This window comes from Scomber scombrus, chromosome 1 (assembly GCF_963691925.1).
Source record: "Scomber scombrus chromosome 1, fScoSco1.1, whole genome shotgun sequence".
NCBI classification, from domain to species: domain Eukaryota; kingdom Metazoa; phylum Chordata; class Actinopteri; order Scombriformes; family Scombridae; genus Scomber; species Scomber scombrus.
This window is the reverse complement of record NC_084970.1, coordinates 19,092,718-19,120,537: the sequence shown is the minus strand read 5'-3', so window position 1 is coordinate 19,120,537 and position 27,820 is coordinate 19,092,718. Positions and strand designations below refer to the sequence as shown.

General features: G+C 40.0%; 1 protein-coding gene across 1 annotated transcript; it reads right to left on the bottom strand.

Annotated features, from left to right (window-relative positions):
- Positions 1-1,986: 1,986 nt before the first annotated feature.
- On the bottom strand, positions 1,987-26,811 carry polr2m (RNA polymerase II subunit M). The gene is given in 19 exon segments (XM_062428929.1): positions 1,987-2,701; positions 3,683-3,905; positions 4,082-4,672; positions 8,524-8,642; positions 15,067-15,095; positions 15,098-15,660; positions 15,763-15,872; positions 16,105-16,188; positions 18,497-18,602; positions 18,932-19,026; positions 19,404-19,532; positions 19,805-19,930; positions 20,596-20,748; positions 20,848-20,961; positions 21,077-21,169; positions 21,323-21,487; positions 22,346-22,432; positions 25,491-25,565; positions 26,307-26,811. Coding segments are annotated over 19 exon segments (3,078 nt in total). The 5' UTR covers positions 26,379-26,811; the 3' UTR covers positions 1,987-2,557.
- Positions 26,812-27,820: the final 1,009 nt, after the last annotated feature.

The following is a 27,820-nucleotide window of genomic DNA, read 5'->3' as shown; positions in this document are numbered from 1 at the left end:
CTTTTGAAATCACATTCCAGTTTCCCCTCCCAAACAGCAAATTATTTCTGCTCCCGCGAGACGTGTGATTTCGGACTCAAGACTTGGAGCAAATCACTTGCAGACTACTTCATGAGAAGTTTATTAATCTGGGACAAGGGGTCTGGGATTCAAGTAGAAGTATAAACAACCTCATCAATGGACAATGTTAAAAAGAGCTTTGACTACAGAAAGTGTGCGCTTGGTTCCACCTCAACAACATCAACATAATTCAGTCAGGTTTGACGCCAGATACCAGAGAGAAAAGCAACAGCAAAAATGTGCCCCATAATTGGTAACAGTCTCTGAATTTATGTAAGCAAGGTATGCCGTAATTAATCCCAGCACAATGAGGATCCTCTGCGGAGCCTGCTCATGTATTTGTTATTGGACGTCACCACAGGGCCACTCTGGAGCCCATCAGATACAGTGTCTAAATACACAGCAATCAGAGGGTTTTTTTTCTAAAACATCTCCCACCAATGGCTGAGTAACAATTACCAAAGGTTATCAAGGTGCATCTACCAGCAGACTCTGACCTGCATTAACCCACTCTCATTTCCCCCAAAACATGCCTCAGTGCCTTATTTCTTTCTCATTAAAGTCCCTGAATCAGGTCATTTAAATTAAGATGGTCTGCGGTCCTTTGCGAGAGCTGGAAGGGAGACAATGGGAAACGCTGTTTTGGAAAAGATGCTAAGTGTAGCTGGCACTTCTTATCTAGCACATATTAGCAAAGTTGAGAAATGGTATTTGCCATGTTGCATTAGCCCGCTGCCGTCCCATCATTGCCTGCCATTCCCAGCAACAACATGATCCAAATTCAGTCCAGATGTCTCAGCCCATCAAGCTTCAATATTTCACTACCCCCAGGATTAATCTTATCAAGTGTGTCACAGATCCCTGCCTGATAACATTTCACAAGATTTTAGGAAACCAGTCGACCACAGCTTCCATCACCTTGCAGATTGATTTTACACATAAATTAACTTATTAATTAAAATAACTAAATAATGTGAAACTATAACAATAAAGCTTAGATAATAGGCAAGTATCAAAATGTCAACACAATACTAATTAATATTAAATGTATACAAAGCAAACTTCAAAACAATTTGCCCAGCTACTACACACATTTTTAACTATATGAGGTTTTTTATGTTTTTTGAGAAATGTTACTCCATTTCTGTGGAAAATAGTGTATATTTTACTCCTCAGCCTTTAAGAGGTAGATGTTGAGGTGTGTTAGACTTAAAAATGTATGACACATTTTTATACACAACTTTTCTTTTTATGTATAGATGGGCTCATTATTATAGACACTCAGATATTGTAAAGAATAAATACAGAGTTTGTGCAGTTTTTATACCTGTATATTTACAACACTGTACTGTACGATTTACATTTTTGGTCAGGTTAAGAGTTAAGTTATACTTCCACTGACTCAGTCCTTTTGCAGAACAAATGCCTTTCTATAACACCTCTGGACATAACAGTACAAACATATAATATTTAGTGAGTGACCTAAGCTGTCTTAGGAAAGTCTCCCATGTCATCCATGTGATCAATCCAGTTCAGTTTATAGTATTCATATTAAACCACCAAATACTGTTCATTTGGATTTATAGAGACGGTTCTAACTGGCCTCAAAGATACTGCTATTTTATTACTTACCTGAGTAGAACGCAGTGTGAACAATATGAGCAAAAAATATTCAATTAGTTCCTTTTCAATAATGTATTATATGCTGGCATTTTCACTGATTGTTTGGTACTACATAAACTAGATCATCAGATAAATTGAAAACTGACAAGACAAGAAAACTTTTTTCCTGACACCTTGATCAGTGATGGGTTTCATACCGGTGCCGAGAAATTAAAGTTAAATCTCTTAAAGAACATTTGATGTACTTCACAGTGTCCATGATTCAAAACTGGATTTCCACCAAACTTAAGACAAACACAATCATTTGAGAAATCAGATGCATTTATTCAGTTCTGTTACACATCATGTAATATTTAGATGTCTGCTGGCTCATGTCTATTCTTTAGACAAAGCTGTGAACAGTCGCCATTGTGCCAAAACAGTCTAACCCACCGGCTGATGAGCTTTAAGTGCATTTAACTATTAACACACTGAAATAAGAATTTCAACATACAATACTCTCAGGCCAAGAAAGCTGTAATATCATCAGTTTCAGTATAGGATAGGGAGCATTTCCCTCATGATGCTTATTTAAAATTTAGCATCCAAGAGTGTTAACTCAACTGCAGGTAGCAACCATGCAAGAAACAACTGAACCCGAAACAAACTGACTGACAATTAAGAAAGCTAGTTTTTCAACCTGCCATTCAATTCCCTGAGCTGAGTCTGGGATACCAACTACGCCTTCACACCAGGCAAAGACCCTTTCCCTCTCTTAAGAATTCCTGTCCTTGGAGTGAAAATCCTGTTTGATGGGCTCTGATCGTGAGGTCCAAAGCCTGCTTCCCCAAGAGGCCGAGGTCACACTGGTTTCCCCAGCTCTGGCCTTCCAGGATCAGTCTTCCTCTGAGGAGAGCTGGGCTCCTTCATCGTGAACCTCTCTGTAGGCAGCCATGGGGCCACCGTCAGGAGTGTAGCTCCCCATAGAGATCTTCAATCCCTCAGACAGTTTCTGGGCTGCCAGCTTGGCCTGCAACTCCTGAAATTAAACACAACAAAGAGGAAAAAGTTGACATGAATAGGCTTGTAAACAGAAAACAAGTGCATTATTATAAAGAAGCACAGCCACAGTCTTTAAACCATCAACAAAAGTAAGACTGGTCATAAGCTTTACAGACTTCTGCAAGTTGACAGCAGCACATTGACGTTTGGCTCTAAATTCCTTACTTTGGATGTGAAGTGATACAGTGCTGACACAACCTAAATGCTGCCCTCTAGAGTTGTTAGAAGGATCTGATACAGACAATTCACACTCGCTGGATTCATTATTAATTAATTCCCTCCTCATTAAATAAGATTAGTTTAAATGTAAAGATAAGTCAGTGTTGTATTGTATGCTAAAACATGCTAAAAGTTTTGTTTTGAAATTAAGCATCCAGATACAACACTAAACTCACTATAACAGAATAAACTAGTTTGTGAATATTAAGTTACAATAGCAACTGAGAATTGCCTTTTTGATCTTTAACACTACACCTTTTAGCTGTAATTTAATTAAGTATCCCTCTACAAAGTGTTCAAAATAAACCTTGTAAGTAGCTGCCGGGATGAATAAAAAAGACCTGGCGACTAAAAGTAATATTTATTACTGGTCACAATAATAAATGTTAGATTTTTTTCACAGAACTAAATCACCCTCTGCATACTTCAAGCTATTTTGTTTAATGTATAAAGATAAATGTGCATCAATTGATTTTGTTGGCCATTTCGGGGGCCAGTACAGCAAGCTGTTTAGAAAACACTGAAATATTATCAATTCATAAAGTTAATATGAGATTATATTCGCATTTGTGTTGAGCTGTGGTTGTGTGCACCTGAAGAATTTAAGTCCTGTAATGACTCTACTTCTAACTCTGTAATGTCTATAATGCGTAATGTAGTGTAATAAATACACTGCATGTATTAGATAAGAGTCTGGAGAGTTCAGCCTGTACACAACTCAATCCATCTACACACTAACCTGCTGTTTCTTTGCCTGCTCTTTTAGGAGGATGGCCGACTCTTGCAGAGACAGAAGCTGAGCTGGGCTATGGTGGAGAGGAGGGAGTTTTGCGGCAGTGATGTCATCCAGGTGTTTTTTGTCCCGCTCCATCCTGGCCTGTGCGGAGAGCGTTGATGAGCCCAAAGAAGACTGGCTGGGTGACGAGGATCCTGAAGGAGAGTTGTCACTTCTGTGGGGCAGCCTGGAAACAACAACAGAGTTGCCACAGAGTAACATGTTTAGACGACTTCCAATCATATAAAAATGATCAGAAATTCAGAAACGCAGCATAACCACAATGACAGACAATGTTATTGGAAGACATCTATAAAATTTGTTTGGTTTGACATTATTGTAAATAGTCAATACGCTACTCACACATTTGGTTTGAATTTTTGCTTCCCGGAGGCTGAAATCTTCTCTGTTTTTTCCAGGACAGTGACATAGTGAGATTTTTTTGACACCTGCTTTTTGAGAGAGTCACTGTCTCTTGCTGTACTCTTTAACGGGTCTGTGGTCTCACTTCTGAAACCAGTCCTAGCAGTTTCAGACAGTCTGACCCTTTCTAAGGCCTCCACAAGGTCACCCTGTATTGTCCCATCCGAGTTCAGAGAGGCCCCAGCAGCAACCGTCTCCATGGTTTCAACAGCAGCTGCTCTGGAGACAAACTGCTCTTGTTGCTGGTCCAAAGTGTGGTTTTCCTGCACTTGAGTTGAGACAGGTGATGTCTCCTTCTCCTGTACCGTGCTGCCTGCAGTAGCCTCACTCTGCCCGGCTGCTGGAGCATTCTGGACAGCACGTTGTTGCATAGTGAAAGCCTGCTGGTACTTGGACTGTAGCTCTGTCCTGGCAGCAGACACCAAATGTTGTTTCTTCTCTTCTTCATCGTAATGTTCAATGGTTAGGCGCAGCCTCTCTGCAAATTCTCGTATCTTTTTCCCTTTGTCAGGAAGAGTCTGTAATAATCTTCTGTGTACAACACAAAGCCATTATTTTACATTAATATTTAAAACAATCATTAAAGATTTAAATTTGAAAATGTAAGGTAAAACCAACATAAAGAGTCTTAATAGGGAATTGGGCCAACATGAGCCTCTAAAACAGCCTGTATTCAGCTGGCTTGAGATCTGGAGACTCTGTATAACCATAACAGTTGTTCATACTCATTCTAACCACAGTCTGTATTTTATATATAAACGACTTTTGAAACTGGAATGGATGCCGACATTTATATTATATATTTAAATATAGCATTTTTACAGATTAAAATAAATTCAGACTCCAGATGAGATTCAAAAATGTGTTGTAATAATTTTGCAGCATTGCATGTCTGGCGTTAAGTCATGAAAATAATGAAGCTGTCGTTTCTTTTCTCTGAAGGGTTCAAAAACATTGAAAAAAGAGAAACGTTATTGTTAGACCATGGCCAGGGGCGTCATACATCACATGATGTTTATTGTTATCATTATTATTATCATTACTATTATTATTAGGGCCCGAGCGGCGACTGCAAGTCGTCTGGCGAAAGCCCTATTGAAATTGTAATGTTTATTATTATTATTATTATTATTCTTCCGACATTTCGTGCCCAAATTTCGCCCCTTTCCCAAATGCGAAAATGCTTATACTTTTGCACGGACGTCCGGCCTCATCCGAAATTCGATATTTTTGGGTGGTCGCACATGGTCGAGGCAGAATGGCGGAATAACGCCCCCTACAAAGTCCAAAAATGCCCATAGGGAATTTTGCTAACTTTGTCCTATGCTCACAAAATTCGGTACACATATGTATTATACCCACATATGCAAAAAAGCCTCTTGACCTCATGACCTCAACCCAACAGGAAGTCGGCCATTTTGGTTTTGATTTTTCCCGCCTAGAATTAACTCCTCCCACAGCGTTCGCCCGATCAAGTTCAAATTAGGTACGCAACATCTCCAGACCTAGCTGAGCTTAAGTTGTGCTCTGCGCATCCGTAGGTCAAAGGGCGTGTCTGCCAGGGCTCAACTAACTTTGGCGTGCTCGCCATGTACATACGAGTGGCTCTCACGCCCACATACTTCATCCAATCAGCTTCAAACTTGCTGGACATGATGATGGCTCCGCCCTGAACGTCCCGATATATTAACTTCCCACGTAACTCATAGCGCCCCCCGGTGGTAACAGGAAGTGAACTTAAATTCATGAAAAATACATAGTTGACCCCATCAACTTCATTCCACTTCTAAAACATGCAGAACCAGTTGGTGAAGCTACATTATGAACACTGTGAAGCTACGAGTAATGGCGTCCCTGTGGGGGCGTGGCTACCATCAATTCCTCGCCATGAAAATACGTTTGGCTTTTTGATGGCTTTATTGAACTCGTATCTTCATGAAAATTGGTACACAGGTCCAGGGTGCCGACCTCAACATCTCCATTCGCTCATAGGCGATCTCACTCGTGTCGCCCCCTAGTGGAAACAGGAAGTGCCATATTTTACATCATCATTGTGCGATTTCCACAAAACTTCACATGTGTAATCACTGTCCCACCCTGAACGCAACCGCTTGTGTTTTGTTACACTCTACTGCCCCCTGGTGGATGAACCATCAACCTCTCATAACTCCTTCATGCTTTGTCCAATTCACTCCAAACTTCACATGACTGATGAGTGGCCGCCCTGAACACACCAGACCACACCAGACCATATGTGTAACTACTTGTGACTGCCCCCTACTGGATGAACGAAACATTGCATTTTTGGCCTCCTTCCAGGTTTTTTCTCACTTTCTGCTTCACGCCACAGCCCCGCCATGCCTCAGGCCCCGCGGTGGCATGGGTGAGCGAGGGCCCGCCATCGCAGCTTGCGGCTTTAATTATTATCATTATTCTTCCGACATTTCGTGCCCCAATTTCGCCCCTTTCCCAAATGCGAAAATGCTTATACTTTTGCACGGACGTCCGGCCTCATCCGAAATTCGATATTTTTGGGTGGTCGCACATGGTTGACGCAGAATGGCGGAATAGCGCCTCCTACAAAGTCCAAAAATGCCCATAGGGAATATTGCTAACTTTGTCCTATGCTAACAAAATTCGGTACACATATGTATTATACCCACATATGCAAAAAAGCCTCTTGACCTCATGACCTCAACCCAACAGGAAGTCGGCCATTTTGGTTTTGATTTTTCCCGCCTAAAATTAACTCCTCCCACAGCGTTCGCCCGATCAAGTTCAAATTAGGTACGCAACATCTCCAGACCTAGCTGAGCTTAAGTTGTGCTCTGCGCATCCGTAGGTCAAAGGGCGTGTCTGCCAGGGCTCAACTAACTTTGGCGTGCTCGCCATGTACATACGAGTGGCTCTCACGCCCACATACTTCATCCAATCAGCTTCAAACTTGCTGGACATGATGATGGCTCCGCCCTGAACGTCCCGATATATTAACTTCCCACGTAACTCATAGCGCCCCCCGGTGGTAACAGGAAGTGAACTTAAATTCATGAAAAATACATAGTTGACCCCATCAACTTCATTTAGAACCAGTTGGTGAAGCTACATTATGAAGACTGTGAAGCTACGAGTAATGGCGTCCATGTGGCGACGCGGCGACCATCAATTCCTCGCCATGAAAATACGTTTGGCTTTTTGATGGCTTTATTGAACTCGTATCGTCATGAAAATTGGTACACAGGTCCAGGGTGCCGACCTCAACGTCTCCATTCGCTCATAGGCGATCTCACTCGTGTCGCCCCCTAGTGGAAACAGGAAGTGCCATATTTTACATCATCATTGTGCGATTTCCACAAAACTTCACATGTGTAATCACTGTCCCACCCTGAACGCAACCGCTTGTGTTTTGTTACACTCTACTGCCCCCTGGTGATGAACCATCAACCTCTCATAACTCCTTCATGCTTTGTCCAATTCACTCCAAACTTCACATGACTGATGAGTGGCCGCCCTGAACACACCAGACCATATGTGTAACTACTTGTGACTGCCCCCTACTGGATGAACGAAACATTGCATTTTTGGCCTCCTTCCAGGTTTTTTTCTCACTTTCTGCTTCACGCCACAGCCCCGCCATGCCTCAGGCCCCGCGGTGGCATGGGTGAGCGAGGGCCCGCCATCGCCGCTTGCGGCTTTAATTGTTATTATTATTAACATTAATATTATCATTATTGTTATTTTTATCCTGATGAAGCCCAGAAGCAGAAACCTATTTGAGTCACAATAATGTTTTGTTTGTTTTGGGGTTGTTTTTTTTGTTTTTTTACATTACTTGTTGCTGGAGTCTTGAAACTTTGAGACAATTTTCTATTAATTTTTTTAATGACAGAAACATATTTGTCATCAGTTGTTCCAAAAAAGTATTAATATAAGCTTGTAGCCACTTAATGAGTTAATTATTTAACTAATCATTCACAATGCATTTACATATGCAGCCTTATGTGCATTTATATCACTGATTTAACGTTAGTAGTGAACATCGATCTCATGTGTTCATTTGGACCACAGACTGTATAAAAAGAGAGACTTATAATATAAATCAATGTTAATATATTAGATCAACCGTGCTCACTAAAACTTCTGTAAAACTTCAGTTACTGTTGAGGAGGAACAACAGAAATACTGATAACGTGGGAAATGCTCCATTAGAAGCAGTCAAACTATTGTGTGTGCTGAAGTCATGTATATTTCGTCAAACTATATTATCAAACTGTATAAGAGCTACTTTTAGTGGGGTTTTGTGTTTTCATGCTTTTACTTCAGCCTGTCATCGTGTGCTCATCATAATGTGAGGACCAAACTGAGCCTGATGCTGTGATATTTACTTGTTGGAGAGGATCTTGTCCTGTCGGAGCAGCAGTTCTTGGAGCTCTTCTCGGCTCTGGTGTCTCAGGTCTCCCACCTGTCCCTGGCGCTCTGTCCACGACGAAGACATCACTGTTAGCTAATGACAGCAGCTAGCTTCAGCCATCAACAAACACCATGAAGTAACGAAAAGACTCAGTTTAACATTCATCATAAAACCTCCCACTTATACATTAAATGAATCGTTTGAAATGGGCTTTTTGTTGTGAGAAAACGCCATAAACCTCTTTTAGTAGTAGTTTTTTCTTCTTCGGGATCTTAACTATTGAACAACAACATTTCAAAATGTGATTCTTCTTCTTCTTCTTCTTCTTTTTCTTATTTCTTCTTCTTCTTCTTCTTCGTCAAACACGCGCAGTGTAGCTGTAGCGCCTCACAGTGACCAGGACAATGTATTGCAGCTTTTCAGTGAAGATGTGTTGCTGCCCTCTGTAGGTCAAATGTGGCAATCGACACCAAGGAGGACGGCTAGAGAGCACTGTGACGGTTTTCTCCCTTCTGTGTGATTTGTCTCAACAGACTTCACCAACTCTGATTTTCAACAGCTGCATTTCCCATCCAGATGTTTCCCAGCCAGTGCCAGCCCATTTCTCACACAGCTCATCGAACAATGACCCAGTCAGCATCAAACAAGAGGTTACAGCTGTGTCCTCTGTCCCTGATCAGGGTTCAAAGTCTGTTTAACAGTTCAACTGTGGCCGTACTGTTGGAAGAAAACCTCTGTTTACTTTTGTCTAATTGTTTTTCCACAAAGTTATGATTTTTTTTATCGTGCTGCAACTTCCTATTTTTCATTGCATGTATTATGGGTCTGTGTCCTGTTTACTAGTAGAAATATGTGTATCATATAGCTCAACAGCTCGCTTTCTTTCTTTTTATTATCATATGATTGACAGATTTCTAACCCTGTCGACAGTTTTAGTCTTTTGTCCCAAACACATCTTGAAGTTGAAAAGTTTTTTGTGAATGTAAAACCATTTCTTACACTCAGAAAAATTAATTATCCCATAGTTTATTTTTAAGTATTTGCATCTATTTGATTTTATTTAAATAATAAAATTTTAAGAATTTATTTATTCAGATTCCTTAAAATCAACATAAATCTGTTAATTGCGAAACCAATGAAATGTAATCAGTTAAAACGTATGAATATAGTTTAAATATGATGAGCTGTGGCTCAACCAAGGTTCATTTAGTTAAAATTTATGAGACTGGTTTCCATTAGGTTTATGTAATTTTAGTACGTCCATGCTCCACCCTCCAGTCCAGTAGGTGGCGGTAATGCAACTGGTGTGTCAACGGCCTTTTAAATTCAAATTCAGAGTCACTCACTAGAGAAGAAGAAGGACTTTTTTTTTTTTCAGCCCTCATGCTTGCAAAATAGTGGATTTTGTTCCTGTATCAGTTGTACTCAACACTGTCTGTTGTAGTAATTTGTGGTTGGAGCGCTTGTGTAGGGATAGAGTAGTACTACTGGTTAGCAAATGTGAGGGCTGGAAAGAAGCAATATTAGTGAGTCTTGTGCATCCTTCAAAACTTTAGCTTTGGATTGCCTCTTAAAGTCGTTTTGGTGGGCCATATCTATTTTACTCATTTTGGAGAACACTCCCTGTGAAGTTTTAAAACCACATGCCTTTAAAAAATGAATGAACACAACTCATTTTCTTTGTCTATTCTCCAGGACAGCGAGTGTGCAGAGGCTGAGTTGGGGATTGCACAGACAACAATGGGCATCTACGTCATTCGGGCGGATGGTGCTGAACCTGGAGACGAGATATATGCAGATGTTGGTGTTGTACTTGAAGGTGTGGAAGTTCTGCAAAACCTACAAAGTGTCACCCTGGGATGCATGATGCTCTTCGGACTGATTTATGCACTTAACTTAAGCTACCCTAAGGACCTCAAGAGCACATTTGAGGTATTCCAAAAAATCCTGATGGAACTGAACACGACCAAGCTTTCACCAAAAGTCCAAGCACTGAAAATTAAGATGTTCCAGTGATGGGCCTGATACCTGATATGCAGATGTTTCCCCCTGGAAAATGTATAGCAAAGCAACTGCAATTTTCAGTGGTTGTTTGAGTATTTGTGCAAATTTTGCAATGTGTTTACAGTTCTTGGTTGTTATTGCTGCAGAATATCTCCATGCACCTGTAATTTAACATGTCAGTGGGGTGGTGCAAAGCCATTCAACCACTTGGCTTTATGGCAGTGTCTTGGATTGATCAGGTAATGACGAAAATTTCAAAAAATGAATGTCTGGTAATCCTTGAAATGTTGGTGTACTGTAAGCATACAGTTATTCTGCTTGATTTACCTGTCCTGAAGTTTCATACATTTTAGCAGAATGACACAGTTTGTTATTGCTGCAGAAAGGTCTGTTTCCAAATGTTAATTTAAAATGATAAAAGTAAATGTGCTTATGCTGATTCAGAGACCAGACGTCCTACAACTAAAAGTTAATATGTGACTGTGTAATTCACCTGATGCACTGATGTTGCCTTCTGGAGAATGCAGTGCAGCAAAGTGGTGGACCTGCTGCAAATTTCAGTACTTATGAGTTAGCTTTTCCCCACGTGTTTAAATGTTTGCATTTGTTAGGCTATTGTGTGGCAAAATAAGTAAAATGTCTCTGCCTAAATGTGCACAAATGAGTATTTTTAGGTGTTTGGTTTATTTTTGTTTGTATTTTTTGCATGTTGTAATGAGGGCATTTTCTTCTCTTTTTTTCTTTTCAACACATGTGAATGAGCACTGGTTCTGTTCTCCTCTTTTATGGCTTTGTATCATGCTGAATGGAAGTGGTGTAGTGTGATGTATTGCTGCCTTTGAGTTTTCTCACTGCCATAACTTGCCACATGCCTGAGAAGTCTAATAAATAAAATGTTAAACAAGCTGATCTGACTGTTTATAATATTGTTACTGCAAGTATTACTGTAGGTACAGGCTGAATGGAAAACAAAATTAATAATTTTAATTGATTAATAATTAAAATGTAATAATTTAAAATACATCGGGTTTATTATTTTAAGTACATAAACTTTATGAATTTCATTTAAATTGCATATAGTGCATAAACCTTTTTCTATGTATTTCAAATACATTGGAGTAATTCATATTGAATACATACACTCGTTCTTAAGTATTTGAAACAAATTGGATTTATTTATGGTGAATACATAAATCTGTCATTGTTTATTCAAAACACATTGGGTTTATTAGTATTATTACATAAATCTCATTCTTAATTGTTTAATTTACATTTGACTGACAAATATGCAGCACATAAAGTTTATTGGCCTGTTTATGTTAAATCTAAGTAATTCAAATGGATGGAAATTTTATATGCAATTGAAATACATAAATCTAATGAATTAGGCCTAAATATTTCTGTGAGTGTACTCTACAGCTTATAAAATGTTACCCAATTCATTCAATAATTTATTTAGGGTTTTACCTGGCAACTAAAAAGTTTCCTTGAGAAATGTGTATGCATAATTTAAATATCTACAAATACACACTGCACTATCTGCATACTCAGAGTTCCCCAAAAAAGTACTGTGCTTTTAGGCACTTTAGATTTCTAGATCGTTATCCATTATACAACACTATCAGGGAGGCATCTGATCACTCCCAAGTCTATTCTATGACATGACAATAACCCCAAACATACAGCCAGGGTCATAAAGAACTGTCCTCAGCAACAAGAAGAGCAAGGAGTCCTCCAACAGATGGTTTGGCCCCCACATAGCCAGACTTCTAACAGTCTACCTGAAAAACTGTGTTTACCAAGGAGAACTGCTGCTGTTTTAAAGGCAAAATGTGGTCACACTAAATATTAATTTGATTTAGGTTTCTTCTGTTTACTGAACTTTGTATGACGTTAACTGCTAAATAAAAACTATTCATGGAGTTATTTTTAAAGCATCCTCACTTTAGTTTTAAGGCCTAAAGTGTCTGTACAGTACTGTATTCACTGACTTGGCCTTTTACAAAGTTAAATTAATCTTGAGGTCTGTGTTCATGCATGTGATTGTGTGTGATATTTTTCTAAAAGTGTCAAATGTAATCATTAGAAAGAGAAGGAAGACAAACCAACTGTAAATCAATTCACTGAATTCAGACAGGTAAGTGTGGGCGTTCATTGACACAATCAAGACATCTGGTTACTTATAAAACAATATAATCTTTATTATTCAAACATACACTGGCCTCTCATCATTAGTCTCAGTATGATATGTATAATTAAGGAACACTTTTTCTTCTTTATACACAGTTCTGGCAGTGCAGACAAGATCTGGATAATACTTGTGCCTTTGGCTCAGGAATGGCAGTAATCTTAGTAAGGTCATCATACTAAAGGAGATTGAACAGTTTTATCATTAGCACAGAAATTTACTTTAAAACATACACTGTTGCCAATTTTGAGATATTCATAATCATACCCACCACCAGTATCTGACCGTAGGCTTTTCACAAAGGCACACTGCATGTTAATAAATATTTTATACAATAACAAAATAATATTAATTTAATTTGTACAGAACTGATACAAAATTATAGGAAAATACACACATAAACCATGTCGACCTTCAAACACGTTTTAATGCTCATATCAGTGAGCAAAATAAGTGAGCTACATTTACTGTAAAAAAAACCAAACAACAAATATATAATCCTGCAGCACATTATTTACAAAATATGTTTACAGAGCATCCGCTTGTTTACACTCTACAGTATGCAACATTGTATCAACATTAAGAGTGTCATGTGCAAACATAGGCTTAAAACCTACAAGACTTTTTACAATACCAACCAGATTAATTTTATGTTCCCACAGCCCTATGTTCCCACAGCACCTATGTTCCCACAGCTCTAAGTTCCCACGTTTCTAAGAGATTATTAAAATTTAGGCCCTATGTTCCCACAGCTCTATGTTCCCACATTTCTAAGAGATTATTCAAATTTAGACCCTATTTTCCCACAGCCACAGACATGTGTAGTGTCCTGGTACCTCTGTAAGGCTACGAGTGAAAGTCCCTCATGAGCAATAATTTACAAATTAAGCACTGGGGCGGGCACAGCGCTGTCCTGATTGGGCTGTCTTTTTGCACTCGCAAGATCAGGTAGACCAGGCTTTTCTCCTCATTGGGTTGACCAATCCATCTGATACGGCACGGCGCATGGGCTTTGAGCATTGGCATAACCAGGGAATTATGGAGCCGAATTTTAAAATTTCACAAATTTAAAACATTTAAATGTTGAAGTTCTATCCAATCTGCTGATGCCCGACTATCATACTGGAGACTGGCGTTTGTTTTCCACTTGGGCCATAAAGATTCACATGCCGTAGACCTGGACGAGTGTGGGGAACATTTTGGGGGGTGAATGTTATGGATGCAGTTGTAAAATATAACCCTAACCCTGTGGGAACATAGGGCCTAATTTTGAAAAAAAAAAGATAGAAATGTGGGAACATTGAGCTGTGAGAACATAGAGCTGTGGGAACATAGGGCCTAATTTTGAAAATAAAGTAAAAGTCTAAGTAATGTGGGAACATATAGCTGTGGGAACATAGGGCTGTGGGAACATAGAGCTGACCCCCATTTTTTCACCGTATGTGATAGAGAAGTGACAAAAAGTCTATCAACTTAGGGCTTTAAAAAAATCTCTTCTGTGTCACATATGGTAATTTTAAAAATAATAAACAGTGGAAATAAAACCAAAGAGAACCGTTTCAGAGGAATTGGACTTGCTTTCTTGCCAAGAGTTAGTTGAGAAGATGAAAACCACCAACAACTGATTAGCCTAGCATTGCACAAAACTGGAAACAGCTGGAAAGAGCTAGCCTCGCTCTGTCCAAAGGTACAAAAAATGTCTATCAACACGTCTTGTTTGTATATAAACCTACCAGCACATCTAAAGCTTGCTAATTAGCATGTTATATCTTGTTTGTTTAATTTGTACAAAAGACACACAGTAAAACAACACACTGTGGTGTTACAGGGGATATTTGCAAGGCTATTTTGGCCACAAGCAGTCAGAGCAAGGCTTGTAGAGTGGTATCTATCTTATTATTTAAAGGACCAGTGTGTAGGATTTTAGTGGCATCTAGCTGTGAGGTTACAGATTGCAACCAACTTAATACCCCTTGCCTTCTTCTGCCCATCCAAGCATGTAGGAGAACCACGAAACTTTCAAAAAACATGAAAGCCCTTCTCTAGAGCCAGTGTTTGGTTTGTTCTGGGCTACTGTAGAAACATGGTGGTGCAACATGGTGAGCTCTATTGAAGAGGACCTGCTCCCTATGTAGATAAAAGGCTCATATTGAGGTAAAGGACAGACAACATTTCTTATTTTCAAGTGATTATACACTAATTGAAATATATTCATGAATATTATATTCCAACTTCTGCCAAGTCTGTTCCACTAGATGCTACTAAACACTGCACCTTTAACTATCTTGGCAAGAAAACAAACAAACAGATTTCCTGTCACATCACTCTATGTTTATCTTTGCTGTTATTTCCATCAGTTTCATGAACGGTGTATAAACTTGAGGTGGTCTTGACCTTGCTCGAGAATTGGACGGGGGCGAAGTGGATTCTTCTGGACTTGAGCTTATGTCCAAGTTTGTTTCAGCGTTAGCCTTGTCTCTGCTGCTCACAGGAGGTTCAGATTCAGATGGACGGGTGTAGGAGAAGGATCCACTGGGTACTGAGGGGTGGGACTGCAGGAAGCGGCTGTACTCAACAGGAGTGTATCGAAGTAAACTGGATTCCAGCCTGCTGGGCGGAGGGTTGTTAGATATGAAAGTCCTTGACGGTGTCAGCGTTGTTTGATAGAAAGATGGATGTTGAATGGGAGATGTGGGGGCAGAACGTTGTGTGTGAGAGGGAGGTTGTGTAGAGAATGAAGGTTGTAATGGGCATGGAGGTTGTATGGGTGATGAAGGTTGTATGGGTGATGAAGGTTGTACAGGGCACGAAGGTTGTACGGGGGACGGATGTTGAACAGGTGGTGGGTGTTGTATGGGACGGAGATGAGATGATTTACACTGAACAGGAGTTTCAACATCATGCCTTTTTGCTTTACCTCTGTGGATGCATAGTCAGACATCAGAGTGAGAAGTTACCTCCAAATGAAGCACCAAACACACCTTATTTTACTCAGCATGTTTGTTCAACTTTGCCTCTTACCTGGGGAGCAAATCGCAGCCCACTCCTATCTCCCTGGTTTCCAAAACCTCTCGTGGCCTATTAGTCTGTGTAGACATAAAATACTTCAGCTTGTCTTCTAATTCATTATTCTAGGAAAAGAAAAAGAGGAAACAACACTGTCAGGTCAGATACATGCAAAGGACTTCACGTGTGAAAGTGACAGGAGTAATGACACAAGGAAATCACACAGACATTGCTGAAAGTTCAGGATATCCAGCACACAGCAGCCCAGGAAACCATCTGATATCATGCAGAACTTAACCACACCACACCGTAACCAAAACATGCAACAAACACACAGTTGTTGTACTGTTGTCTCACCTCACACTCCACTATTGCAATTCTGTCCAGAAGCTCTGAGATGAACATATCTTTCTGAGCAACTTGAGCTCGAAGTGTTTCAACCTTCACAATTTCAAGAAGACAACACTTATTAGCAAACAGATATTGTGTATTTTCAGTCTGATTGTTTCTCTCCACAGTTTATTTGATTCAACATTATGATCTTGTATAGATTGTTGGCATTGATGCTTTATTTTACACATCTGTAATTTCCCAGTAATTTAATTGAAAGTTTCCTGGAAAGAACTAAGTATGTAATTTAGTGCTAATTGAATTGAAGGAAAAGCTCAGTATAAACCCAAATTACAATTCATTCATTGTTTATGTATTTTTAGAGACTTGTATGCTTTCCTCTGGTGAACTTGCAGTGGTGGTTTCCTGTAATGGGCTTCAGATGAGCATCTCTGACTGGCTTAGTGAATAATTGTGATTGAGTGTTTGTAGTTTGTTTCAGAGAGCAGACTGGTTCCAGCCTAAAAGCAAGTAGTTTAGAGGCCGGCTTCCCTCAGCTCTCGCAGGTTCTCCTCTCTCCACTTCCAGTCAGTCAGTCAACATGTTCTTGTGTTGAATATTGTAAATAGCTCTGCAAGTAGATGTAACAACCCAGGTCTTTTCGCCTGTTTTGCTAAGTTAGGAGTTAGGTCAGTGATTTTTGTTTGTTTCTATTTTAGCAGGCAATTTCAGGTTGATGTAACTCCCTTTTGTTTTTTGGGGGTTTTTTAGTTTGGGTTTTTTTTGCTGTTGAACCACCCTGAAGCCAAAAGAATGAAATAAACATTTAAAGGGCTGCAAAATTCCTTGTTGCTGGTGATTCTTGTGAGCTGGGATGAGGAGAGTCTCATTTTCATGTTGTGTCAGGGTTTCCACCAGGCCAGATTGTAACATGGACCCATTAAAAAAAGGTTTTATGCAACAGAATTAACTTTACTGACACCAAACTGTGCCATGAGATTACAATATTACAATTTAAGACTCTAATAATGTGCTTTTTTAATAAATTTTTCAGCATTTTGTCTCTGCTAGATGAGGTCATTAATCATGTAGAGACAGGGTATGACACACAATTAAGACTCATTGCTGGAATCCAACTGGGGACGAAGATATAAAGCTACACGCAATACCCCATAATGTGTGAAAACGTTTTTTAAGAAATTTTTTGCAAATTATTGAAAATAAAAAACATCTCTCTGTACTTTGCTCCATTCATCTTTCCCTCGATCCTGACTAGTCTCCCAGTTCCTGCCACTGAAAGACATCCCCACAGCATGATGCTGCCACCACCATGCTTCACCGTAGGGGTAGTATTAGCCAGGTGATGAGAGGTGCCTGGTTTCCTCCAGACATGACGCTTGGCATTCAGGCCAAAGAGTTCAATCTTGGTTTCATCAGACCAGAGAATTTTGTTTCTCATGGTCTGAGAGTCCTTTAGGTGCCTTCTGGCAAACTCCAAACAGACAGTCATGTGCCTTTTACTGAGTAAAGGCTTCCGTCTGGCCACTCTACCATCCACAGAGGAACGCTGGAGCTCTGTCAGAGTGGCCATCGGGTTCTTGGTAACCTCCCTGAGCAAGGCCCTTCTCCCCCAATTGCTCAGTTTGGCTGGGCGGCCAGTTTTAGGAAGAGTCCTGGTGGTTCCAAACGTCTTCCAATTACGAATGATGGAGACCACTGTGCTCTTCGGGACCTTCAATGCTGCAGAAATCTTTTTGTACCCTTCCCCAGATCTGTGTCTCAAAACAATCCTGTCTCGGAGGTCTACAGACAATTCCTTTGACTTCATGGCTTGGTTTCTGCTCTGACATGCAATGTCAACAGTGGGACCTTATATAGACAGGTGTGTGCCTTTCCAAATCATGTCCAATCAATTGAATTTACTAATGGTGGACTCCAATCAAATTGCAGAAACATCTCTAGGATGATCAGTGGAAACAGGATACACCTGAGCTCAATTTAGAGTGTCATAGAAAAGGGTGTGAATACTTATGTACATGCGATATTTCAGTTTTTTTATTTTTAATAAATTTGCAAACATTTCTAAAAAACCTTTTTCGCTTTGTCATTATGGGGTATTGTGTGAAGATTGATGAGATAAAAGGAATTTAATCCATTTTGTAATAAGGCTGTAACATAATGTGGGGGAAGTGAAGGGGTGTGAATACTTTCCGGATACACTGTATCTTAACCACGAATTGCCACCAGGATGCCACACCCTTTATGTACTCTGGGTCAGGTTTTAAGTATCTTTTGTGCACTTAATTGATCAAGCCACTTAAGCTGACATATGTATGTATCTCATCCACACCCATTATCAAAACACAAATATGAACACGAAACCTAAATGCTCCCACAGAGATTACTACAGTCTCCTCACCTCCTCGATCATTCCTTTGACTTTCCTCTGCTGGCAGAACACCATGTCGTTCAAATGTTTGATTCTCTCGCGGAGATCCACAGCTTCACTTTGCAGCACTTTGGACCTAAAGATGACCAGTGACCATTTATCCTCACAAATAAACTCAGCGCTCTGGTGTCTGTACTACGCCTCCGCCAAAACAAAACTTTTTTCTGAGCCACGAGAATATATTCTTAACTTTGAAAATTATTTGTAGACAAAACAACCTTTAGTCAAGGTGTACTTATAATCTTTTTCTGTAGTTTATCACTTGTTCGGCTTGAACTTAAGATCTAACTGAGTAAACTCCATCCACTCATTAGGACTGTTTGAAATGGTTAAAATCTCAGGTAAAAGCTCGTTAGTGGACCTTTAGTTGGGATTGTTTTGTCAAACTTGACATTTATTTTGTACCTTTGGGCTACAGTTGAATCAGTTGTGTCTTCCAACTCCATCAAGCGGAGACGCTGTTCACATTCTTGCAGTTTCCTTTGAAGTTGAGTCTTTTCCTATGAAATGATTGCAAGCTGGTTAATATGTGCAAGAAGTAAAGGCAGCTTAAGGTTGGGCTCACATTTTTCAAGTTTGTCTTACTACAGCACACACGTGTCCATAAGTTCAATAAAATAGTTTTTGGTATCTGCAATAATTCTTCCTCTCCATGTTAGCCCCAAAGAGATCCCTTCCTAATATGGTATTAATGTAAGTGATGGAGGTCAAAATCTGGAGTCCTCATTCTGTGCAAAAACGCACTCTAATGTTAATGTAAGTTAGCTCTTACAAATCAAGTGGGTATCTAATAAAAACATGTTTCAATGTACATAAGGGAATGTGAATAATTATCATTATTCAAAAATTAGAACCTCTCATTTAAAACTTTCCTTACTTTTCCCATACAGTCTAGTAGACGCTCAAGTTCATTGATCCTCTGATCCCTCTCGGATATCTTGGCCTCTGCAGTCCTGATATTCCTCTCTGCTGCCTCCAGCCGCCTGATATACTCATCAAGTTGAGCCTTTGTGAGCAAAAATACATTTTGGTTCAGATATAGAACTTATTATTAAAGCTGCTCATTAAATGACCCCATTGTTGTAATTATCATTAGACAATACTGCTTTATAATACTTGTAAAATGTCTTAAAATCAAAATCATCTGAGGTATTTTGAGTAATTGTCACATAAGTATCTGGTTCCTGTGATATATGATGTGTGGTTTCTATTGGCATTCAAACTATATGGGATGTACCATTGTGAGACTTGATAAACAAAGAGGTAAAGAATGCAGACCTGTAGGTTTTCAATCTCCTCCCTGTGTTTCAGTTGCTCCTCCAGCAGCTTTTCTTCATACTCCCTCTGAAGCGTTGCTGAGAGTTCCTGCAGCGCCTGACTGTGGACCTCCTGTGAAGACTCCACCTGCACATTTCACAGCGCAGCAAAAAGTATGACTCTGCTGAGCTGATTATTCCATATTGACACTAGAGTACAAGATGCAGATGCAGCTGATGTGTTTTTGTTCTGTAGTAAGATCATCTATTATAAAATCTGCTGGATGAGAACACAGTGCTTTATCTATTATTCCTCATATTGTATTTCTTAGTTAGTTCAAAAGAAAATACGATACAATACCTAGTTATACCCAGTTCTGAATGAAACCGGGTATACGTTCTCTGAACATTTTTGGGGCTATTTTAATGATATATATATTTTTCACTGTAACATACTGCAAACACTGTTAGAAAAGAATTACTGAGAGTGGACAACTATCTGGTACAGTAGTTATATAATAGAAAAAATAGGTGATGAACACATGTAAAGAATATTTTTTGTATGTAAAGCCTTCTCTTTGTTCATACAATCCTGTATAACTTGTCCATCTCAGTCTCTTACTGACTCATCAGATCATTAAGCAGCAGGCCATATGAGCACCCACTTGTCACACCAGCTGGTTGAACACTATTTCAGAAAAATTGTCAGCTAAGGTACTTCCACGCTAATGTTTTGAAATCTGCGGATGCATGTGGGTTTGTATGAATGACCGTGTGAGTGTGCTTACACTGCATGAGTGACTGCTTGTTTACCTGGAGTCTCAAAGTCTGGTTTTCAGCCTGGGCAGCAGCCAGCTCCCTCTCCTTATCTCTGAGTTTCTCTTGTGTTTTCTCACAGGTGCTGCGCAAACTTTTCACCTCCTCCCTTGTGTCCACTCTGTTCTGACAGTTCTCCAGAACGGATTTCTGCAAAGCAAACTTGTTTCAGCAATCTAACTCTTTCTGTAATTGCATGCAGCTAACGTGAGGAAGGTCTTCACAGTTTCAGTTTCTTTGATTTGTTACCTGTAGGCCAATGTTAGCAGATATAAGGGAGCTGTTCATCTGATCAAAGCTCTCCATGGCTGCTGTCCGGATCTTCACCTCTGACCCCAGGCTCCTCCGATGTGAATTGGCAGCCTGCAGAAACACACGTGATACACTGCATTTTTAGATTTAGTCACAGCTTCACAGTGTGGAGTTTGATTAAGCAGCTCTGAGCGGCCACATGTTGTTACATACTGTAATTCTTTACCCTGATTTCCTGTGAAAGCTTCTGCATTGATTGCTGCATTCCTCCAAATTGCCCATACATACGCTCTCTCACCTTCTCCAGAGAATCTCTCACCTGTACTCAGATACAGAGAGCATGCAGAGATTATATACACAGCGACCCATCCTGCACAAGCCTGCACAGATGAAATGATCTAAACATCTGGTTGCGTCACTGTAAACTGATGGCTGCTTGTTTATCTCATATTTTATTGTGGTCTCGACTCACCTCCCTGATGTACTTCATCTCATCGTGAAGGTGATTGACCGTCCACTCTCGCGCCATCACTTCCTGCTGTCTGTCTGAGCCCGTCCTCCGCACTACTCCGTACACTTTGGGCCCATGATGATGCAGCGAGGTCTCTGGCACCCCATTGGTCATGTCTCCGAGGTGCTGAGGGAGACAGGATCACACCGGTCAGGTTTCTGTAGCCACCCTCCAACTGAGGCTGACTTAGTCATTGTGTTTGTGTATTTGTGTGCCTCCTTGTGTGCACGTTCACACTTGCAGTTGTACCTGACTATGTGTTTTTGTGTGTGGATGCACATCCTTGCACATGTGCACTTGATCAGGTATTTCCAGCGTTACTGTTGCTGAGCACTGGAAACAGAAGGTTGGGAACTGATGGCTAAAAAAGTGCAAGGTCCACTGGAGGTGTCATGTTTCTGCAACCCGGTACATGAGCTGCCGTTCCTGCCTATTGTGCCTCCAACAGCCGGGCATCCAATGAAAAGAGATGCACACCAGCACAGGAGCAGTGCAGCACTTTAAACAGTTTAGACAACAAAATAACAAATGGCTGTAATATTCACAGGCAACTTAGCTTCAATTTCTATGAATATTTCAGATCTATAGCAAGAGTCAAATGTTTTGTTTGGACATTATTAAGAGCAAGTATTCAATTAATCAATCAATTTTGTCCAGCCTACTGTTCAAAACTCAAACATTTTCACTGAAAATCTTGTTGTCTCTGTTCCATTTTTTCACATCACACAGAGAATACTAAAACATTTGACCAAACCAGTGAGGATGAATCTACAGCATTTCTCTTGATACACTTGAGACATTGAATTTGTTGCAGTCATCGACAAGCATCTGCTCATGTTGAATATCCATGAATACATTATTGATGACAGCCTGCAAGTGTGCAGGAAGGTGTTTTACAGACGGATGCCAGTGACACACATGCGAAAGCAGTACATGCATTGTACTGTCATGCCTATTATTCATGTGGTAGATGTGGCTGTCTACCTTCTGAGGTGACTCCCTGCCAGCTGGCCTCTCTCTTTGAATCAGCCCATTTTTCTTCTTCCACATCTTTTTCGCATCTTTTTCATCCTGCAGAGAAAAAAACATATTCATAGACAGCTGTTGTGGATGATTCGCTTCATTCCATGTGTGGACACTTCAAAAATGTTTATAATAAGTGTTATTATTTTGTGCCATCATTCCACAACACCGGTACCTTCTAATAAGCATAGTGTCTATGGGTATAATGTGCTCTGGTCTGTCATTGTTTCTGGTTACATGCAGAAAATATGTTCTTTCAATTGACCATAAATGCAACAAACAACAAAAACATTTTTGTTCAACATACGTAGACAGATAGACGGACAGATAGATGTGATGTTCAAACATATTTTAAAAGCTTTTGCTCAAACTAAACATTCATCTAGGACCTGTTACTCAGAGAAATAGACATCAGTCTCCACTCCTAGCAGAGATAAGAGTGTGGAGGAATAGAACAAAGACGCCAGTGTTGTCTCGTGGACAGAGCCGAGCCTCACATTTCTCCACCACTTAATCTACAGAGGACATGGTGTTGAGAAATGGCGAAGGCCTGCTAATAGGCGGATGTGAATTCCTACAGAAGGGAGGGAAGGACAGCCATCTCTATGTTTTAACAACACTACAGACTGCTTCTCTGACATCTCAGCATCACAATGCTCTTTGTGCTGTCAGCTTTGAATTTCACAATGCCTTTGTTTACCTGTTAAAACTGAAGCTATGTAATTTTGGTGGAAGGAACTATGTGCAGAGCATACAGAGTTTCCTTTGTTTTGTTTCCACGAGGAGCTTGACTTGCCCATAGATGTCAGTGACTCCCTGAATTATGTAAACTTGTAAAAAATACTGAACGAAGTCTCTTTGAAATGATGACATATCAGTGCAGTGTCAAGCTTTTTTCTGTGTCACTTGCTTGTAGCTCATGAACTGATTGTTCTATCATGTAACTATATTGTGAAGGACTCGATTGATTGGATTATCTCCTTATTTCCGACACAAACATGATAGTTGTATTTGAAGTCATGGCACAAAGACCCTCTCATGTAGCTCATTGGGCTGAATCAAGTTCACTTTGAAGAGACTTTTGGCCATTGTGACGATGAAATCCAATGCTGTAGGTGTAGAAATGCCTATATGTAACAACTCTGTGTCTGTGTGACATGGTACAGAGGTATTATGTCTCATCTTGGTCACAGTCACTGGTTGGATTGTGTCCATAATGTGTCAGGTTGCAGGTCATACCCTTTCTAATTTTATAGGGAATAACCACTTGAACCAGCGTTCCAACTGAAACCAAATTATCTCTGGATATCTCTGGAAGAGGATGTTTTAGTAATTTCCTTCATCCTTGATTAACTTCACATCTTTTTTGCTTTTTCCATCACAAAATGCAAGTGACCAAACCCATATTTTAAATCCCCACGTGATTACATTTGAGATCAAAGATTGATCAGTGGAAATGTGATTGAGGCTAAAAAAAGGACGTCTCACACTGGTGTGATTAAATGCAGTAAAAAAACAAAAACTCAACTGTTACATCAAGCCTTATCAAAACTGTGTCCTTTCTTGACGTTGTGCAGGCATTTCAAGTGAGTGTTGCTGCAACAACAATAGTTACGTGTCACAGCATTTTTTTTAGTTTTTAAACCTCTTGAACCCTGACGTTCCCCTTCAGTTCAACTCCGGAAGTACCTTTGAAGTTATGGTTATCTATATTGTATAAATAAATATCACTCACATGCAAAGCTATCAGCTTGTTTTAGCATTTCAATGAGTAACTGCTGCGCTGTTACTCTGAATGAGACTTTCTAATTGTTTTGTACTTCATTTTGTGCATATTTTATTTGGAAACGTTCTTTTTCTTCTTATTTACTATTATTTAAAGTACTATTCTGACAGTTTGACAAACGCAAGCATTTGTATCAATCATCCCAGATAGGTTAGTATTTTTTCCACTAAGCTTTTCCATTTAGTTTTAATACACTATATGTTCCTTCAACATCACTTTTTATAACACTTGAGGTACATGATAAGCTATACAAACTGATCATACAGTTTACTGGTAACTCTGGTATTAGAGCTGGAGATGTCTGTCAGGGAGAAATAAATGGCTCTGTTACGTCCTCACTAAACACACACTGAAGTACACATCATCACTGAAAACATGTGTTACTCCATATCTGTTAACTCTTGACCAGACTGTCCTCTGACATCAGTTCCAACAGTTGTGGCCACGCCCTCCCAAAGGGAAGCACATTCAGAGATTACAGCAGCCTGCTATCAGCGGAGCTTTTGGAAGTTTGGTCGAACACCGCACTCCCAGTGCTAAGGTGCATACAAAAACACACCACAATGCGCATGGACCAAAAACTTCCCAAGTGCCAACATGGACTAAAGTATTGTACTCAGGTCTCACACTTGCCACAGCCTCTGCACCACAGATCCTGAACACAAACAAAGGCCGGGGCACAGGCAACTACAGCAAACACCCACACAGCCTGCAGCATGTACTCACAATCATAAATCACATGGTGACAATACACCGAAACAGACCTGTATACTGTAATGAGAGTAGTTCTGCACTTCAGTAGCTATTTGTTTAGTTAGCAGTGTTTGTCTCAGTGCTGTTTCAACTAAACTCTCGGGTGTATCTGAGAAATCAAAAGTGGAGAATAATATACTTTCTCTTCAGTATGTAAAAAAGTACAGTATGGAATAGATTTACAATACAGCCGGTGTTGAGCTTTGAAGTAAATTTGTAACATCTGTGAATGCATTAGCACACACACACACACACCCTGCTGTCATGATTGTGTAACCACCCCAGCTGATAAAAGCCATAAATCTCAATGGCTCCATCTCTCTTACTAAGAATTTGTATAATATGATGGATAATCCCATGTTACTATTTTTGTTTGTGCTGTTGTAGAGACACACACAGTTTCAGTTGGTTTGTTGAGTCAAATTCAGTTCAACTTGAGGTAATTCAGTTCAGTTGAACTCATTCATTAAACTTTTACCTATCTAAATGGGGCTGTCAGGCAAGACTTATAGGCAGGTTATACCATGGCTAATTGTAGAATTTGAATGAGGGAGATATTCAGCTTACTGTGTTTGCAGTTTTGGGCTCCTTGTTTCCATTATCTCCTGCATGGAGAGTTAACCTGAGGCGTGTGATACTCCTCTGAGAAATACAAACAGACAAAAGGCTAATTACTGATGTTATACAAGCAAAACCACATTTTGCATTACAGTTCACATGGACATGTAATTTACACCAAAGCATAGAAACTCACACACCTTAACAGTCCAGCATCAGGTTATTTTTGCAACAGAGCAGTAAACAAAGTTTATGTAAATCTCTGTGTGCTATAGATACGTCCGTTCTCATGTTTACAGTATAGTGGGTGTCTTGTTTGGTTGTCTTCTACGCAAATGTGTTGCCATTTTTACTGTAGTGGCTGCAGTAGTGTATTCATTCATATCACACACTCAGTCTTCTAAATAATAATGGGGCCTTTTTTCATTATCAAACAATATGAATAACCTAAAAGGCCAGTTTAGTACAAAGGCCTGTTTTATCAGAGAGCTGTTCAAATAAACATGACATCCCTGCATCCTGCACACTCAGTTCCCATTACATGCTCTTGTAAGAGAAGACATCCTAAAAAAAACCAAGAACTTTCAGCAGAACTAGGAACAGAAAATGGTAGCTGGCATATACACACACAGAGAGAAAAGTGATCTCAGTGTACATACAGATTGAGACAAAGTGGCTGCAGAGTAGAGAGCAACAAGGAAAATATAAGAGGCAGGGGAAAACACAATGGGCTGTTTACAAAACACAGAGGAGACGTGAGAGAGAGAGAAGAGGAGAGACAGAAGGAGATTATCAATGTCCTGACTGTTCTCTGGGACTTCTTACCTCACTTGAAGACTCTGGAGAGTCCTCTGTTGTGGTGGTGGAAACAGTTCGTCCTGAACCGTAGCGAAGCATGTCTCCTCTTCTGTCCACTCCTCGGCTCTCTTCCTCTCCCTCTCTGTCTGTCCTCCTCCCACCCTTCCTCTCACTCTCCTTCCTGAGTTCTGCTCAAACTCTCAGAGCGACCATCTGCCCCCGGCCCCAGCCAGGGAAGAGGAGGGAAATTCCACTCTGTCAAGTGGTGGAGGTGGTGGGACTCTACAGGGTCCGAGGTTCCTCTCTCTGTCAGAGAATGACCAGGTGCAAACCTGTTCCACACTCAAATACAACTATGTCATTGTTTAAATTACACCTTACTGCTTCTTAATACACCTTGCTGATAGGCTTGTCAGTCACTCAGCAACCACCAAGCCTCTCTCTCTGGCTCTCTCTGTCTCTCTGCATTCCCATCAGACCTGTCTGGCCACATTTTACCTGCCTCGCTGGTCTCTTCCTCGTGCCCTGCGAGCGAGACATTCACAGGGCGGATCCTAACAGGGACAGGTGGAGAAACTCTTATCAACAGGAATGGCACATAGGAGGGGCTGGTAGCCTAAAGCTCACTTTACAGTAAAGGAGTGTGATAATATCTTCCAGTTTTGGCTATATATGAAAAGTCTCAGTAATAATCTAATAACTACAGAATATTTATTTTACTCCAATATTGACATATTTTACTGCATTCATAAGAAAGATTTAATTTAAATATGCTTTCTGTTTCATCAAGAGCTTGGTCAACCACTGTAAAAAAAAAAAAGAAAAAAAAAAAGGTATTTTTAAAATTAAAGAAAGCCAAAAACAACTTGATACTAAAGAAACATGAGGTGACTTACTTCATGCAGGAGCTGCTATAGTCAATAAATTATTGATACAGTTGATAGTGGATAGTGATGAAAAGAAAGACAGCACAACAAACATTATTTTTTAATGTTACTGTCACCTACTGCCACACAGCTATACCTTCACACAATGAATTTATCCTCATCGGTTTTTACTGAACATACCAACTTATCCTGTCAAATATCTGTAAGGAACAGACAAACATTCATCCTGACAGCCAGATCACATTCCTTGTATGAATGGCCTGCAGTCACTCCCTTTTAATAGAAACTAGAAACTCAAAAGAATACAGGCTCAAGTTGCCTGGCAATACCTTGTTGAGCTGTGCATTACATTTCAACAAGGATAGGCTGTTAGCTAATGTAAAGTCAAAATATGAAAAGAACATAATCTCAGTCCAATATAAGAGGTATTTTCTACAGGGCTGCGAAGTTAATTAGTAACCAGACATCAAACAAATGGTGTTTCTGTCCTGCCGGTCACTCTGGCAGGCCTCTGTACAAATCTAATGTCATTTAGAAACCCATGTGAATATTCACTGTTTGTATTCTTCAGGGTTCAATCCCCAAAGATGTACAATCCTACTGAGTTTGTGCCAGTTTATTATTACGATTTGTTTTATTCTACTGTGGCTCAAA